The sequence below is a fragment of the Embiotoca jacksoni genome, unplaced genomic scaffold, assembly GCF_022577435.1.
Source record: "Embiotoca jacksoni isolate LCO1_2020_lvr unplaced genomic scaffold, fEmbJac1.0.p SCAF_29, whole genome shotgun sequence".
NCBI classification, from domain to species: Eukaryota; Metazoa; Chordata; class Actinopteri; family Embiotocidae; genus Embiotoca; species Embiotoca jacksoni.
In genome coordinates this window covers 5,767,297-5,784,412 of record NW_027185380.1, presented here as the reverse complement: position 1 = coordinate 5,784,412, position 17,116 = coordinate 5,767,297, and the positions used below count along the sequence as shown (strand labels likewise).

The 17,116-nt window shown below is 42.0% G+C and overlaps 1 protein-coding gene across 2 annotated transcripts in view; it reads right to left on the bottom strand.

Annotated features, from left to right (window-relative positions):
- The window catches only part of kcnk10a (potassium channel, subfamily K, member 10a), a 31,522-nt gene extending 14,919 nt beyond the window's left edge, over positions 1-16,603 (bottom strand). The window contains exons 1-4 of one of the 2 annotated variants that reach the window (XM_069161578.1): positions 16,507-16,550; positions 16,140-16,402; positions 13,380-13,765; positions 431-548 (exon numbers count right to left, since the gene is read on the bottom strand). In XM_069161578.1, coding sequence (XP_069017679.1) covers positions 431-548; positions 13,380-13,765; positions 16,140-16,194 — 559 coding nt within the window. In that variant the 5' untranslated portion in view covers positions 16,195-16,402; positions 16,507-16,550. Of the gene's footprint in view, positions 1-430; positions 549-13,379; positions 13,766-16,139 lie in introns of both variants that reach the window. The other variant, XM_069161577.1, reaches the window with a different exon arrangement.
- Between the last annotated feature and the right edge of the window lie 513 nt (positions 16,604-17,116).

The following is a 17,116-nucleotide window of genomic DNA, read 5'->3' as shown; positions in this document are numbered from 1 at the left end:
CATTGTCTGTGAACACAGTTCATCGCTGCAATGGTTACATTGACTTGCAAACGTTTACAGAGTGTTGTTAAAAGAAGAGGTGATGCAGCACAGTGACCTTGTCCCAACATTTTAGAGACCCGTTACTGCCATCAAATTCAAAATGAGCATATTGTTTACATAAAACAACAACATTTCTCAGTTTTAACACTTGATATGTTGACTTTGGTCTGTTTTTAATGAAATATGAGTTTACATGATTTGCAACTCATCACATGCTGTTCTTATTTACATTTTACGCAGCATCCCAACCTGTTTGGAAACAGGGTTGTGCAATGACTGTTGGGACAAATACATTTTTTTCTTCAAAAATCTCTACATACATAAAAGATGAGGCAATATGTAATACATCCCCTCGATTGAAATATATTCACCTATTCAGTCTCAGTACCTATGGTTGTGATGACAGTTCCAGCAAAGAAGAAGGCACTACCCAGATCCCAGTGGCTCGAGTTGTAGGAGGTATCACCGATGGGATTCACTCCAGCATTCACAGCCTCCACAGAGTGCTGGAAGACAAGCAAAGACAGAGGCACATAAGAAAAACTTCATCTCACTGTCCTTTGGAGTCTTTCATTCCCCAAAAAAGGTAAAATGAAGGTGATGGTGCTGTAGTTATCGCTGCTAATGATGTTTAGTTGTAAATATTGTTTACTATTACTAACATATCATAAGCACATCCAGCACGTGTGCATCTGCTTCAGAATGACTTTACTAAGGAGCAATGTGTCACAAGATGCTGAGCGTCCTCTGCTGCAGAACAGAAACCCAGTTTTTCTGTTTGCTTTGACCACGATCGCTCTGTCAGGAAACACTTCAACAGACTTCAACTTATTGCCATCATGCTGCACTCTGAGTATGTATCTGCTGCTGTGCTGCCTGTGCTTTCATTCATGAGTGTAGTTAAATTCTGTGGCTCAGTACAAATTGTGTTTTCTCGGGAGTGACAGGCAGCTGGCTTAGGCTGTACAAGTGGGTACAGTGGTTTTTGATTTAACTCCATGGTGATGTTATTATTGTTCAACATTCAGATTGTAAATTATTGGTGTTGATGGATTCTAGCTGATTCCTGCAGGCGAGTTGAGTTTCTGGCTGCCGGGTTTGCTGTGCCGCTCAATCTGTGGATTAATTTGCAGGAAAAACATATAAATCGATAAGCAATTGAGCTAATTTCTGATTAGAAAACTCCTGTATGGGATGCAGTAGTATTGACCTACAAGCTACACAAGTTGCCTACAACTCTGACAACTAACAACAAAAAACACTTTTGAACACAGTGATTGAAGTACTGTAGTATGTTGATGAACTATGTATATACTGTAGATCAGAATGATGTGCTCTCTACACAGAAATGATCAATGCAAAGTACCGTGAATGTTGATGCAGATCAATGAGTTGATGATCTGTGGTTCTTTGCTGCAAAAATGGAGACAAAAACCAGGGAGAGGAATTATTCTAAAACAAACATGGCGGTGGAGGATAGTCTGTTCATGTTGTTTGGTGGTGACAGCAGTAGAGTTGTAAAAGAAAATGCAGTGAGTGGCAACTTGTTGCTGCTGCAGAGACAGAACAGTCACCGCTCTGTTTCTAACACTGTTTCTAACACTGTTTCTATTGCACTGTTTCCACCTGTTTCCACCGCTCTGTTTCTAACACTGTTTCTATTGCACTATTTCCACCTCTGTTTCTACCGCTGTGTTTCTGCTGCTGTTTCTACCGCTGTGTTTCTACCACTGTTTCCACCGCTGTTTCCACCGCTGTTTCCACCTGTTTCCACCGCTCTGTTTCTACCGCTGTTTCTACCGCTCTCTTTCTAACACTCTGTTTCTATTGCACTATTTCCACCTCTGTTTCTACCACTCTGTTTCTACCGCTGTGTTTCTACCACTCTGTTTCCACCGCTCTGTTTCTACCGCTCTTCTTTCACCGCTGTTTCCACCTGTTTCCACTGTTCTGTTTCCACTCTGTTTCTACCGCTCTGCTTCCACACGCTGCGCTCTGTAGTCCAGACTACATGTTCACTGCAGCACTTTCAGTCACAAAAACTATTTGAAAGCTCACACAGGGGGAAAAGTAGCAAAACTTTCCTGAATCTGCCACCTGTCACATCATCCTGCATTTCAACAGCTGCAGCACGACAGTCAGTCCTCGGTGTGATGCTGGGTTGGGGAACATGATGGTCAGATTGATTAAATATTGCATTGTATTGTATCTATTTATAAAATGTGACATGAAGTGAATTAAAGAAAATGGAGAGCTGAGGCTTTTAATCCTAAGCTGAGTCAATATCCACATTGACAGGAATGTTAAAGGCACTATAATCACTGTATGTGTACTCAGCACTGAATCAGATCAACAGAGAGTTAGAAAGTGTGAGTCAGGAGCCGCTGGGAGATGAACAACAACAACAACAGAACTGTTTCTGTGTTTCCAGTTCAGGTGTGAGAGACGAAGAGTCTGACTTTCAGATAAGCTATGTCTCATTTTCACTCTCAGATTGATTGATGAGCTTGACAGGAAGATGGCTGCCACTCCTCTTCCTCCATCTGTGCTTTAAGGAGTGTGATAATTAAAATGACAGGAACGAGTTGGTTTCTTAAGATTGATGTCCCCCTGCTGCTGCAAGTTTATGAGATGGTTCCCATGGAGGCCGATTTATAGTACTCAGAGATTAGAGCCTGAACCTCCAGACATGTATGTCTGATGTTGTTAATCAGCTTTGAAGAGGTAACTAATATTATAAATAACTCTTCACTGGTATTATGAGAACCGCTCATAACCCAGTGGAGGAAGAGGTTCAATAATAGATGACAAAAACCTGCTTCTTATAAACCCTGACATTAATTAAATATCAAAGTGATCAAAGAATACTCATCGATAGAGTGAAATCAGGAGCTGGAACCATGTTGAGCAGTGAGCAGAAGTAAATTATTCAAACTTAAAGCTCCCAAAGCAACTAATTTATTAACAATAATGATGAAGAGCAATGTGCTCCAAACGGCACTGATGTTGCTGTGTTAATAATTAAACTGATCTTGTGATGTTAATAAATAAACTGATGTTGTTAATAAATAAACTGATGTTGTGGTGTTAATAAATAAACTGATGTTGTTAATAAATAAACTGATGTTGTGGTGTTAGTAAACTGATGTTGTGCTGTTAATAAATAAACTGATGTTGTGGTGTTTATAAATTAACTGATGTTGTGGTGTTAATAAACTGATGTTGTGGTGTTAATAAATTAACTGCATCGGGAGTTTGAGTGTGAATAATTTATTTTACAATCATGAATTAAATGACGTAAGGTTATTTGCGCAGCTGGTAGATTACTAAACCCGATGAGCAGGTGACAGTGCTTTTTAATTGTTGCACCTTTATGTGTAATTTTAACTTAATTAACCCGAGTTACCTTTTAGACACCACAGAACCTACAATATCGGAAACATGTAAAATAATTGAATTTGACCATCAGAATAAACAAACAAAATGATTAACTGAATGCAACCTTCTTTAATCATAAAAAAATGACTTGTGTGATAATTGTAGAATAGATAAATGTAAATAGAAAACAGTTCGGGTCCAAGAACAGAGCCCTGTAGAATTCCATATTGTAGCGGTGCCCCCATCAAATTAAAAAGAGCAGATACTTTTAATATAAATGATAAAATCTCTCAGTTTCAACATCTGATATGTTGTTTTTGGTCTATTTGTAATTAAATGTGGATTCATATGATTTAAAAATCATCCCTTTCTGTTTATATTTCAACATTTCACAGCTTTTTTGGAAACTTAGTTATAGATTGGTTGAATAGACGATGTGTCATCATCCGTCTGCAGGGCTGCAGCAACACCTCTCAAGGGCCTGCAAAAAAAAACTTTTCTTCAGACTTCTCCTAACCATCACGCTGTTCATCTTGTTACATAATACTGACTGTTTCTCCACAGGTGCCTGAGCACAGCCGAGGTGCAGGATGAGGTCACGGAGACGGTGCTGATATCAGGCATCACACTCAGTGCCAGTCTGCTCTGTGAGGGTCCATCCTGGCAGATGGAGTCTCAGTGTAATGAGCCCCTCTCAGGGTGAGACAGATAGCTGTGTGGCCAGCTGAAGGGCAAACACACAAGGACACAACTGATCCGGCTCATCCACAGTCAAACGCTCATCTAAAGTTCAGTTTGTCGCAGGCCTTAGCTCTGTGGTCTTTGTTCCATCACAGCATGTTTTATCTGCATTTCACCGCCAGTAAAATAGAATAAACAATTGAGGGAAATACAGTGTGTATTACTCACAGTGTGTATTAAGTTTAATTATTACGTTTAATCTATTTTTATTCTATTTTATTTGTATATACTGTGCATTTTAATTTTTTTTTTTATACTTTTACTACCTCTATTTTTATTCTGAAATTTGTATTGCTTTTTCTGTGTCTTCCATGCTGCTGTGTGTGTATGGTTGAGGCCAAGAATGTTTTTCTTGTTTTGAGTTGACCCTGATTTTGTTGTGACGTATCGTACATAGCACTTTGACGGAAAGCTTTTTCTTTTTTTAATGCAAATAATTTCATTTTCACAACCTTTTTTTTTTTTTATTATTTTAATCTTACTGAATTGCACCGAACATGTTTGTGCTGTGTCAAGTTTTTATTTGCAAAAGCTAAAAGTTTACTTAAAAGCTTTAATTTCATGACTAAATCATGCAAATGTATTTTTTTTTGGACTCCGGTTCGTCTGCTGAGACGTCAGAAGGAGGATTTGGATGTTTTCCAGCTCGTCTGTTAAGAAGTCGAATCTTAAGTTAAAAATGACACTTGAACAACAACAAACACGTCTTTTCCGTTTTCGTTGAAAAGATTCATTTAAATGAGTTTCTTTGCACCAGCTCTCCCCCACCCCCCTCCCCCCACCTCCCCCACCTCATATCAACAGATTCTGTCTCTACCAGCATTTTTCTTTGTCATTGTTTGTTGCCTTATTATAATTCACGTGAAACATAAACAAATAGCAAACAAAATCACAGGTCAACCATCATAATGTCCAACATGAAAAGACAGGTAGACAATTGAACTATTAAGCGTTGGAATTGTTTTTTCCACATTTAAAAAAAGGTATGCAACTGGGACTTCTAGTCTGATGGCTGGAACTCACACAGAAACAAAACCACATCTTTGAATAAGCAGGTAGCACTTCAGAACTAGTGGACCGCGTTCAAATAAGTTTTAAGCCCCTTTGAAAATGCATCTCTTTAAATAATTTTGAAAGAAGTAATGCTTTAGGTGCATCAATACTGAAACTTAATCAGTTATTGAAGAATTTCTATCTATCTATCTATCTATCTATCTATCTATCTATCTATCTATCTATCTATCTATCTATCTATCTATCTATCTATCTATCTATCTATCTATCTATCTATCTATCTATCTATCTATCTATCTATCTATCTATCTATCTATCTATCTATCTATCTATCTATCTATCTATCTATCTATCTATCTATCTATCTACCGTATTTTTTTGGACTATAAGGCGCACTGTGAATTAACGTGTCTATGTTCACACATAAACCACACCGGATTATAAGGCGCATTAAGCAAAACAACACAGTCCGGTAAATGTACTGTAATATAATGTTGAAGCACAGTAAGTATTACGTATAAAAAGTGGAGGGGGTAAGCGTACTAAATACTGTTCTCTGATTGGTTTATTGTAGCTAACGCATACTCCGGGCGCGGGCTGCCTTACATGAATGCACTTTTAGTTTAGACATTACATTCCTGTTACGGGGCCGATCAGGTAGTAACACAGCGTACCGTAATGCTTCGAATATCCATTGAGCGGAGCGGCTTCGTTGCTTACCAAAGTCGTACTTACACATTTCGACAGATTTTTGAGCGCATTGTACCACATAAAATCGATCAATAAGCACAACAAGTGCATACATAAGGCGCGCTGGATTATAAGGCGCACTGTCAATTTTTGAGAAAATTTAAGGATTTTAAGTGCGCCTTATAGTCCGAAAAATACGGTATCTATCTATCTATCTATCTATCTATCTATCTATCTATCTATCTATCTATCTATCTATCTATCTATCTATCTATCTATCTATCTATAACTCAGTGTGTGTATAACTCAGTGTGTGAAAGTGTATAATATATATAAAAAGGATGAACCTTAGCATTAAAGAAACATCATGAGATATATCAAAATGCTGCAATGATCTTTCAAACAAGTGAAAAGTCACGAGTATAACACTATTTCCATAATTAGGCTCTGAAAAATATTGCAAAGATGTTTCAGGTTAAGAGCTGGAAAAGATGACATCGCACTGAGCGTAGTGACAGTACTGTTAATGTTTCCTTGACGTTAAGCTTGCTCTTCATATACAAACTCAATCAGCACCGTAGAGGCCGTTTATTTGGTTTCTGGTAAAAACAGAATTGAAAGAATTATTCGATTAGTTGAACAACAGTAAATTAATCATCAAAATATTTGCTCATTCATTTATTGCTTCTGTCATTTTTCAAAGCAAAAACCCCTTCTGACAATAACTTTTTCTTCCTTTCATGTATTTCAAGCCCTCTTGGCTGTACTCATCTGCCAACCACAACAACACCTGCAGTTCTCTTCCGTCCCCCACTGAGCCCTTGTCTTTGCTTGATGTACACTCTGCCTGGGAGTCTTCCTCCACACCTGCAGACTCTCGGGATATCGTTCTATTGTCTGTAGACGTAGTTTGGTTGGGTGCAGTGGGACTGCTTGCAGACCTTCCTGCAGCTATTGTGAGGTGTCAGCCCATAGTTGAGGTCTATTCCCTCCCGTCAGCTGCTCCCTCCATGCTGTCACTAGGATGTTGCCTAGTTGTCAGCTGCTTTATTCACAGCAGTCACCAGGTCACTGGGCAGTTAGGATAATGTATTTTAGGAAAGTTGCTAATAAATCAGTGACATTATTTTCCTGCCCTGCACTTGAAAATTATAAGTTTCTCAAAGGTTCATAAATGTCAAACAGAAAGCAGAATTATGTCAATCTAACATGCTCGCAGAGGTTTGTTGCCCTTTTGTGTTTCCATGTGCGAAAAAAAGAAGCTTCAGCAGGATAGTTCACTTTAGTCAAAAACTCAGAAAATATGTTTATAAAATTTGTAAAGGAAAATGTCTGCACCCAGACCTGCTAAATGCTTGGTGCACCAGTGTAAGTTAATACATTTTCGGAGCACTGAATAACTTTGGATTCACATCTAGACATCTACAGAGCCGATTTCCACACCACCCCTAATGCTATTTCCAAGTTCATCTTTCAGCATTTTTGCCTAAGCACAGGTTCTATACTCCACTGGACCTGTGCACTGAACCCAGCCATCATTCTGTTATCACCGGCAGCACACATTAAAGAAAGGAAAATTCAGCAAAACCACCACCACGAGTCAGCTTTACATCAGCATTTAATGTAAATATAGATTTTCAAAGATAAAGACTCACCCTGTTGTGAAGGTGTCAAGACAATATAACCAGAATGAATAATACATCAAATTCATTACTTACTATAGTCTCAAGGGAACCAGTGAACATTAATCACAGCAGGGCTCACAAAGCTCTTTCCAATTCCAGGGATGGACTTAAGTCTCTGATGCTTTTCAACCACAGGAACTCTTCTAGCAACATAATAACCTTTTCAATCACAGGAACTCTTCTAGGAACATAAAAATATTTTTAACCACAGGAACTCTTATAGGAACAAAAAAAGCAGGATGGTGGGTGTAACAGGTGGAGGGAGTTGAAGGAAGGAAAAGGGAGGTGAAGAGAAGTGGAGGCAGGAGAAGGAAGGTGAAGGGAGGTGGAGGGAGTTGAAGAGAGAAGGAGGGAGGAAAAGGTAGGGGGAGGAAGGTGGAGGTATATGAAAGGAGATGGAGGGAGGAGAAGGGAGGTAAAGCGAGGGGAGGGGACGGGAAGGGAGGTAGAGTGAGGTGAAAGGAGGTGAAGGGAGGTGAAGGGGGTTGGAGGGAGGTGGAGGGAGGAGAAGGGAGGTAAAGGGAGGGGAGGGGAAGGGAAGGGAAGGGAGGTCGAGGGAGGTGAAGGGAGGGGAACGGAATTGGAGGGAGGTGAAGGGAGGTGGAGGTAGGAGAAGGGAGGTAAAGGGAGGGGAGGGGAGGGGAAGGTGGAGGTATGTGAAAGTAGGTGGAGGGAGGTGAAGGTAGGTGGATGGACGTGAAGGGGGGAGAAGGGAGGTGAAGGCAGGTGAATGAAAGTGGAGGGAGGTGAAGGGAGTTGGAAGGAGGAGAAGGGAGGTGAAGGGAGGTGGAGGGCGGTGGAGGGAGGGTTAGTATATGTATTATTTGTATCCGGTATTAGGGTTAGTATATGTATCATGTATGTCTCTGTGTAAACATATGAAGACCTGTGTGCACCATCATCACTTGTTTCATGTTTCATCATGTCAAGACAATCAAGACAGAAAGAAGTTCCAGCGTGGCCGCAACACTGAAAACAGGTTGGTCCTTGGATGTGGTTGGACAACATACAGAAACTAATGTGTTCCAAAAATACCGACAGCCTTCCTATTCATAACTTAAGTAAGAAATCCTGTTGTTGTTGGCGTCACCACTGGAATGAATAATGAACGCATTTCCAGAAGCTTTCAAGACCTGCAGACTCGATTGAACCTCTGAGCTAAAACGTGTATTTTTATATCAGCGGTGGTGTTTATTAGACCTCAGACGTCACAGCAAACCGAAGCTTGAGATAAACGTTGTGTTGGCGACACAGAGACACTAAAACACTGCCGCACCGCAGCGCTCACACAGCAGCCAAATATGGCATCTGTCCATCTGTTAAATGGAAGCAGCCTGGCAGGTGTTTACGTGCTTGTGATGTGGCAGCATCACCGCTCCCAGCAGGGAGTCCTCAGCAGCTGCAGTGTGCAGCTCCTTCCACAGCTGGTCCTTCCAATGGGAATCAATCCGAAACCTCACGGCTTCCTGGTTTTACCTCTTTCCCTTTTTCACTGAAACAAGATGAATGGCCTTGTCTGTATGAGCTGTCAGAACTAAGGCATGCAGTAACAGCACTCACTACCACTAGTAGCATCTGTTAATTACAGAGGTGGGTGGCTTTACCGTACGGCCTCTGGGTTTATGTGTTTCCGTTCGCACCACTGAACGTGTGAGGTGGTGAAAATGGAACTGGCGCCGATCCACAGCAGCTTTCCCAGATTCAGCTGCAGCGGCCGCTCTGCATTATCCGCTCCATTATCATACCGGGTTTCACTGCTGAAGGTCAATAATGGTCCAGGCCAAACAACTGGCTGCTACCACAAAAGTGGCTGTGAGCATTTTGGCTGTGGAGATGATGATGTCACCTGGTGTCGGCGAAAGTGCTGCAGCAGGAGTCAAATTAAGAACCGTTTATGAGATCTGGCCTCAAAGTTTAAATTCATGTTGTCCAGCTTTAATCATCCAGCGCTGCTCTGCAGTAGTTTGTTCAAACTTTAATTTAACACCATTTCCTCAAATGGAATGCGTCATAATCAAATCCTGCCAGAGGGTTTTTGAAAGGAGAGGGACGCCTCATGTGAATAACTATCACCTACATGCACCTTTTTAATGGCAGGTCGATTTTTTTTTTTGCAGTATTTTCCCACTGCAGAAATGCAGAATAAAACCTGTGTTTCTAGGTCCACTTTTGTTTCCTGCTTTTGTTTATTTCCACTTACTTTTCAGATCACTCATCAAACTAGATTGAAGTTGTGTTCAGGAGAAGATACGAACAGCAGTTGTCAGTTGTGGAGTTTGTCTGCTGTATGTCCGGTATGTCCACTGTCATTCACGTCAAACCGACAAGTTAAACTGTGCAGCGGTTCCATAGCGGATCGTAGAGCGGTGCCGAGAGCCCGGAGCGGAGGCAGAAGGAATGAGGCTGGTGACCGACTCGGTGTCTGCCTGAACGAACGTGGAGCTCCACCAATCGACACGTCTTTTAGACACGCAAGTGTCTGACTGTGCTGATGTTCTCTGGTCGGCAGCTTGTGGCGTCTGTCTTGGATCGAAATTATGTTTTAATGTGTGCATCCCTGGAAACACCTGCCAGGGGACGACGGGGCTCCATCTGGTTTGTGCCTGGTCCTAGTTAAGTTAGCAGATAATGAGAAATAATAAACCTGATCAGGACTGTCCCATGTTGGAGAGTTTTCAGTGGGACAAGAGGACAGAAACATCAAATCACTACAGCGTTCCAGTCTTCATATTTCTCTATTTAGCTACTGTGATACAAGAAAAAGATTCTGAATTGTCTGACAACAATGTATCATCATCATCATCATCATAATCATCATTATCATCATCATCACCATCGCCATCATCATCGTCATCATTATCAATATCATCATCATCACCATTATCATCATCATCATCATCATCACCATCAACACCATCATCATCATCGTCTTCATCGTCATCATCATCATCACAACCATCATCATCATCATCAAATCCTCATCATCATCACCATCATCATCATCACAATCCTCATCATCATCATCGTCACTATAATCATCATCATCATCATCATCACCATCATCATCATCACCAGACTATGTCTCATACTAAACCAGAGCTGTTCTGTTCTTAATGCCACGCCCCCTTTTCCATAATAAGAATGCTGCATCTGTTATGAGACAACGGCCCCCCGGACATGAAGTCAGCTCACATTTCCAGTGAAAGAGAGATATAATGTGTGTCATTTCACGTCACCACAGGGTGCCTCAACCAGGACCTAAAGAGTGTCACTGAAGGGCAGAGCCAACATTACAAGCACCCAGATTATAAATCAGAGAACTCAAACAGCAACAACCAGTGGCAGCGGCCACACACCACATGACACCTCACTAAAGGACTTCTCAGTAGCTCTCCATCAAACTGCGAGGGTTTATACTGTAGGCCTTGTAAACTGCTGCTACAGGGCAACTCCAGGTAAAACAATCCCACAGTTGCTTTTCTGTTGGATGAAGGTTTCAGCCAGTGAGCCTGAGGCTGTCAGGGAGCCTTGTCATTTTACAAAACCTCCTGAACTCTTTGTTTTCCTCTTTAGACTTTTAAGTGTTCAGGTTTAACCACAAGCAAAACACATTTCAACTGCAATTGAATGAAGGTGTTCTGACTCACATTGAGATCAGATCTGCCAAAAACAAGTTGAAAGATTACCACGGTCACTTCCTGCTCTGTAAAGCTGCTCATAGCAGAAACTAGAAAGCCACTTTACTGACATTTTTAAATGACTTCATAACAGATTACAGACACCTTCTTTAAAGCCCAAACAGAAGGAGGCCTCCAATTCAATTCAATTCAATTCAACTTTATTTATATAGCGCCAAATCACAACATAGGTTATTTCATGGCACTTAACACATTAACGTCCTTACAGCAATATTATACAGAGAAACCCAGTTTGTGCATCATTTTACAACCCTGTTTCCAAAAATGTTGGAACCCTGTGTAAAATTTTCATTAAAAACAGATGATGCCCTGCAAATCACATAAACTCTAATTCAATTGAAAATCGACCAAAGACAACATATCAAATGTTGAAACAGAAATTTTATTGTTTTATGAAAAATATATGCTTATTTTGAATTTGATGGCAGCAACACATCTCAAAATAATCTGGACAGGGTCAACAAAAGACTGGAAAAGTTGTGTAACGCAAAAAAAACAAACACCCAGGGGAACATCTGATAACTAATTAGGTTACCTGGCAACAGATCAGAAACATGATTGGGTATTAAAAAAAAAAAAAAAAAAAAAAAAAAAATCTCACAAAAACTCTACTATGCAAAGAAGAAACCAGATAAAAACATGATCCAGAAACACCGCCGCCTTCTCTGGACCGAGATCATTGAAGATGGACTGAGGTGAAGTGGAAAACTGTCCTGTGGTCTGATGGATTACAATCTGAGATTCTGTTTGGAAATCATGGATGCTGCATCCTCCAGGTTAAAGAGGAGAGGGGCCATCCAGCTGGTTATCAGGGTTCAGTTCTAAAGCCAGCATCTGTGATGGTACAGGGATGCATTAGTGCACATGGCATGGATAGCTTGAACATCTGGAAGGAAGCATTAATGCTGAATGATATATTCAGGTTTTGGAGCAACATATGCTGCCATCCAGACAACGTCTCTTTCAGGGAAGGTCTTGTTTATTTCAGCAGAACAACGTCCAACCACATTCTGAACGTATTCCAACAGCATGGTTGCGTAGTAGAAGAGTCTGCTGATAAACTGACCTCCTGCAGACAAGACCTGTCAATCACTGAAAACATTTGGTGTTAATTCTATGTCCTGCTGTGAATGCATGTGCTTATGCATTCTATGCCTTTGAGTTCTAGGTGCAGCTCCCTGATGAACTACAGAGGGTACCAACATGAAGGTGTGGGTTTGGCCTATATTAGTGCATCCTTGCTCCGCCCACGCTCTCTCTCACCTTCCTGGCACCAGACCCTGGTCTTCAGCTTGATTCTCACATTAATCTTATTTTGTGTTATGTAATAAAATGTCACATTTGTTTTGCATCTAACTCAGTGTTGTGTCCCTCCTTCAAGCCGGTCGTAACGTTTGGAGCTTCATGACATGAAAAATACCACAAAGGAGAACCTGAACTGTTGAGCAGCTGAAATCCTTTATCCCATTCTTATGGGACAACATTTCACATTCAAAACTCCAGAAACTGGTCTCCTCAGTTCCCAAACATTTACAGAGTGTTGTTAAAAGAAGAGGTGATGCAACATGACCCTGTCCCAACTTTTTAGAGACATGCAGGATATATTTATAGAAAACAATAACATTTCTCAGTTTCAATATTTGATATGTTGTCTTTGGTCTATTTCCATTTAAATATGAGTTAATGTGATTCACAAATCATATTAATAATATTCTTGAATTGTGAAAAATACCGTCACAATTTCCATCACACAGTGACATCATGACAGCAAAGACTTTTTCTTTGACCAACCAACAGACCGAAACTTAAATAAATTAAATTAATCATCCTGAACTGGCCGTATTATTTCCTTCCATCCATATTAAAAATCGCCGGGAAATACTAGTTTCAGATTAGCAGAAGTTCAAGGAGTTTTAAGGATTCATTTGAACATCCACAGGTTTGTATGTGCTAGATGATTCAGTGAGGTTTGTATCCAGTTCCACAAAGCAAACAAACCGTGGAGTACGTGTGGAGCTCCAATGGCATCAGATCGATGTGAAGCTCGGGTTTCAGTAGACGTGACTCCCCACTGGGGAGCCCATCAAGGGCTGAGGAAAAGGCTCGAGTATCGACCGGCAGCTATTCTTACCTTGATGATAGCCTCCAGCTCGTCCTGGGACACACACGGGTGTTTCTGCAGGAAGGCCGCCTTCTCTGCCGTGATGGTGATCTTCTGGTTATTTTCAAACGGTTGCTCCAGCGCGCGGAACACCAACCCGCCTGCCACCAGGTAGGCCACCACCACCACGAACACCGCCAGCACCGTCTTCAGCTTCATCATGGTGAAGGGGGCCGAGCCGTCCGCCACCGCCTCCATGCTGACCACCATGCTGGCAGGGCGAGATGAGACGGAGAGCCGCGACGGACCGCAGCCCATCGGGTTCTGCATGGTGGCCACACTAGCCTGCACCAGGCTGGACTGAAGCATGCTTGCCTGCACCTTCTTCGGTGGGACCAAGTTGGGCTGGATTGCCACTGAAACGCAGGACAGATGAAGAACAGTGTTACTGAAAGATGTGTGTGAGAGTTGATGGGCACTCTGATATTTAACAGGTGAACAAGCACGGATGAGCTTTTAAATAGGCAGTTGGTTTCATTTCCAAAAGGTCGGCTAATATTTGGAGACATCAGGAGTGACAAACAGTATCAGTGGGTATCCGGGGATTTTTTTTTTTAACTATTGGAGCAGCTTTCAACCAATCAGACTCTCCCACCGCTGCATTTAGAAAAACTAAACATTAATGCTGACAGGGTCTCCATACTGGAGTCAGGATATGACTTCATTAGCTTTCAGAGGGGAACACAGAATGTATATATGTATTTAATGGGAGGTGTGGGGGGGTATTTTCTGCCATTCTCTTACAGTTACACAGATGTTCTTTAAACACCTCCTGCAGTAAACACAACTGATGTGCCCAAACTGGTATACAAGTGTCAAATAAATCGTTCTCATTTCAGATTTCATAAAATCCAGTGTAAATAAAAATCAAGTCTGAGAAAACTACTCATGATGTGAGAAATATGTGTTTGAGAAAAGAGACTGTGTCTCTGACAGATGTCTGTACAACAACCTGACAGTGTTGGCTGGGAAACATGTGGATGTTGACCAGGTACACGTTTCCTGTTTCCTGTGTCAACATGTATTCACATTCAGTCCACTGAAATGGCTGAGAAATGGCTCAGGTCTTCCCACCGCCTGTACTCAGGCTCCTCCTCCCATACTCGGACTCCTCCTCCTGTATTCTGACTCCTCCTCCTGTCTGGATGACCTGAATGATGACCTGTAGATCTACAGGTAGATTTCATGATCCATCTCCAGTCCCTCAAACTAAACCCTTCAGTTCAAGTTAACCCTTTAATGCAAGAGTCATCATCACTGTTCATGTCCAAGGACCAACAGAACATCTTCAGGTTCTGGACGGGAACTCAAACAAAAGAAACCATCTGATGATGTCACCGAGGACTTTTATTATTTTCTAACATTTTCAACGATGAATCATTGAACTGAGGAAAATGGCCAGATTCAACAACAACAACACAAACAACCACATTCTTCATTCTTCTTAGAACGGGTATTATTATTATTATAATATGCAACATTATAACATGTTAATGTCTTCAACTGCAGATCTGGTGATTTCCTGATGTGGGTGAAGTTTTTACAGAGAGGTGAGAGATGCAGAGTTAACCCTTTAACACCTCTAACGTTCTTCCTCCCTGACTGAGCTCCTCTTCATATATGTATGAATATGATGATTACACTGACAGAAGAGGACCAGCGGTTGTTGTGAAGGTAATAGACACCGTTACCTGCTTTAACCTCACCGGTGTCACAGTGTTACAGACCAACAGACTGCTGAGTGCTGCTGAGCTCCAATGAGAGCTGCAGACTGTTGGACTTCAGCCAAGTGTTGATGAGACTGACAGCTCACCAAACCCAACACGTCTTCATCTGTTCACTAAACAGTGTTATGTAAGACGAGGAGTCGTGACCGCTAGGCCACATCTCACTGACACCAGGCACTCTTAGAGGAACACAACAGACTGCTTTGATGTATGTAATCAGCTGTTTGGATGAAAGCTGCTCTTCAGAAATCACAGAATTAATGTGTTGGCAGTGAAACTTCAAAGAAAGAGGGCCATTAGCCTGTGGAGACGTCAGGTGTGATCACCTGGACAGACAGGAACAATCTGAACAGACAGGAATTACTTGAACAGACAGGAACCACCTGAATCACCTGAACAGACAGGAACAATCTGAACAGACAGGAATTACTTGAACAGACAGGAACCACCTGAATCACCTGAACAGACAGGAACCACCTGAACGGAACAGAATCACCTGAACAGACAGAAACCAACTGTATCACCTGAACAGACAGGAACCACCTGAACATGCTGTGAACATGTGCTGGTGCTGATGCTGGGGAGGACGTGACACACATGCTCGGTGTGGATGAGGTAATGTTTCACCTCCACTGCAGCACACTGAAGCTTCAGATGACTGACAGCCGAGTGGCACAAAGGAGCCTCCTCTCCCCCTGAATCCTTCCGATATCAACACATGTCCCTGGTGTCTGGAGACAGACTGAAGATGCAGATGCAACAGTCTGTAAACTTCAGCATGCAACATCTGCACCATGTCTGTCTGAGAAGCATGAATCCTGCAGAGTGCAGGTGCCTGGTTCAAAGAGTCCCTGAGGGACCAGAGAGACCAGAGAGACCAGGTCCAGGAGGGAGACTTCCCTCTGAAAACAAGGACCATCTTAATGGGAACAGAGCAGCACGATGTGAAACCTTCAGACACACCGCAGCCTCCACAACATAATAGACTAATGGACGGTCTCACCTGGTGGAGGGTCCACGCTCCCGGGTTTTCTTGGATTCTCAGTCGGAAATTTCATCTTGATCCTCCGTTGTGTGGGCGCTGCTGTCGGAGAACAAAGGTTCAATCTCTCCGGGTGTTGTTATCCTTTAACCGGGAGAGGACGGAGAACGGCAGGCAGTAGAAGCACATCATCATCCGGACGGAGGCTCTGCCGTAGTGACCGAGAGCTCCTCTTCTCTCCAGCGTCTTCAGGAGCGCACACCCACCGCTCTCCGCATCGCCGTCTGCAGTGGAGTAGTAAACACCGTGTGCGCGCGCAGTGGGAGACGACGCTCCATTTAAGAATGTCACGTTTACATTGTGAGTGATTTGTGTGTTGTGTATTTACATGAAGACGCAACTGAACAGCGACTCTGCACTGCGCCTTGTCAGCATCCACCACTCCCCGCCACAGAGCTGCATCTCCTGCTGTGGCGCACCGACGTGCCGCGCGGCTGCGCAATACAGGACACGACGTGAGTTTACTGAGGGATGTCCGCCAGGAGCGGGAAAGGGAGAGGTGGAATAATTACAGCAAGCTAAATGTGTTTCAGAGTCCGTATGAGCAGCAGATAGCTGCTGTTAAAGTGGAGAATTTAAAACATCCGGTCTATGCTGAATAACCGTCTGTTACTGGTTTTTAAAAACCTACTTGATTTTATTACAAACCTCATTTTATAAAATGCAACGAAATTAATTGAATTAATGCAATGATTTGTTTTGAATTCTCTTTTTTTTAACTAACAAAGAAAGCCTGTTATTTTCTGACCAACTCTACTATATTTTGTAAAATATTATTAATAAAGTGTATAAAATCAAAGATGTATGAAACCAAATTTGATTAAGATTGGATGACATACGAAATGTAGGGGGCGCTACAAAAATAATGTGTTTATTGTAGCACCCTCTAGCGGCCAAATTCAACAAAATTGGGGGTGAGTGTTCAATGGTCTTATGTG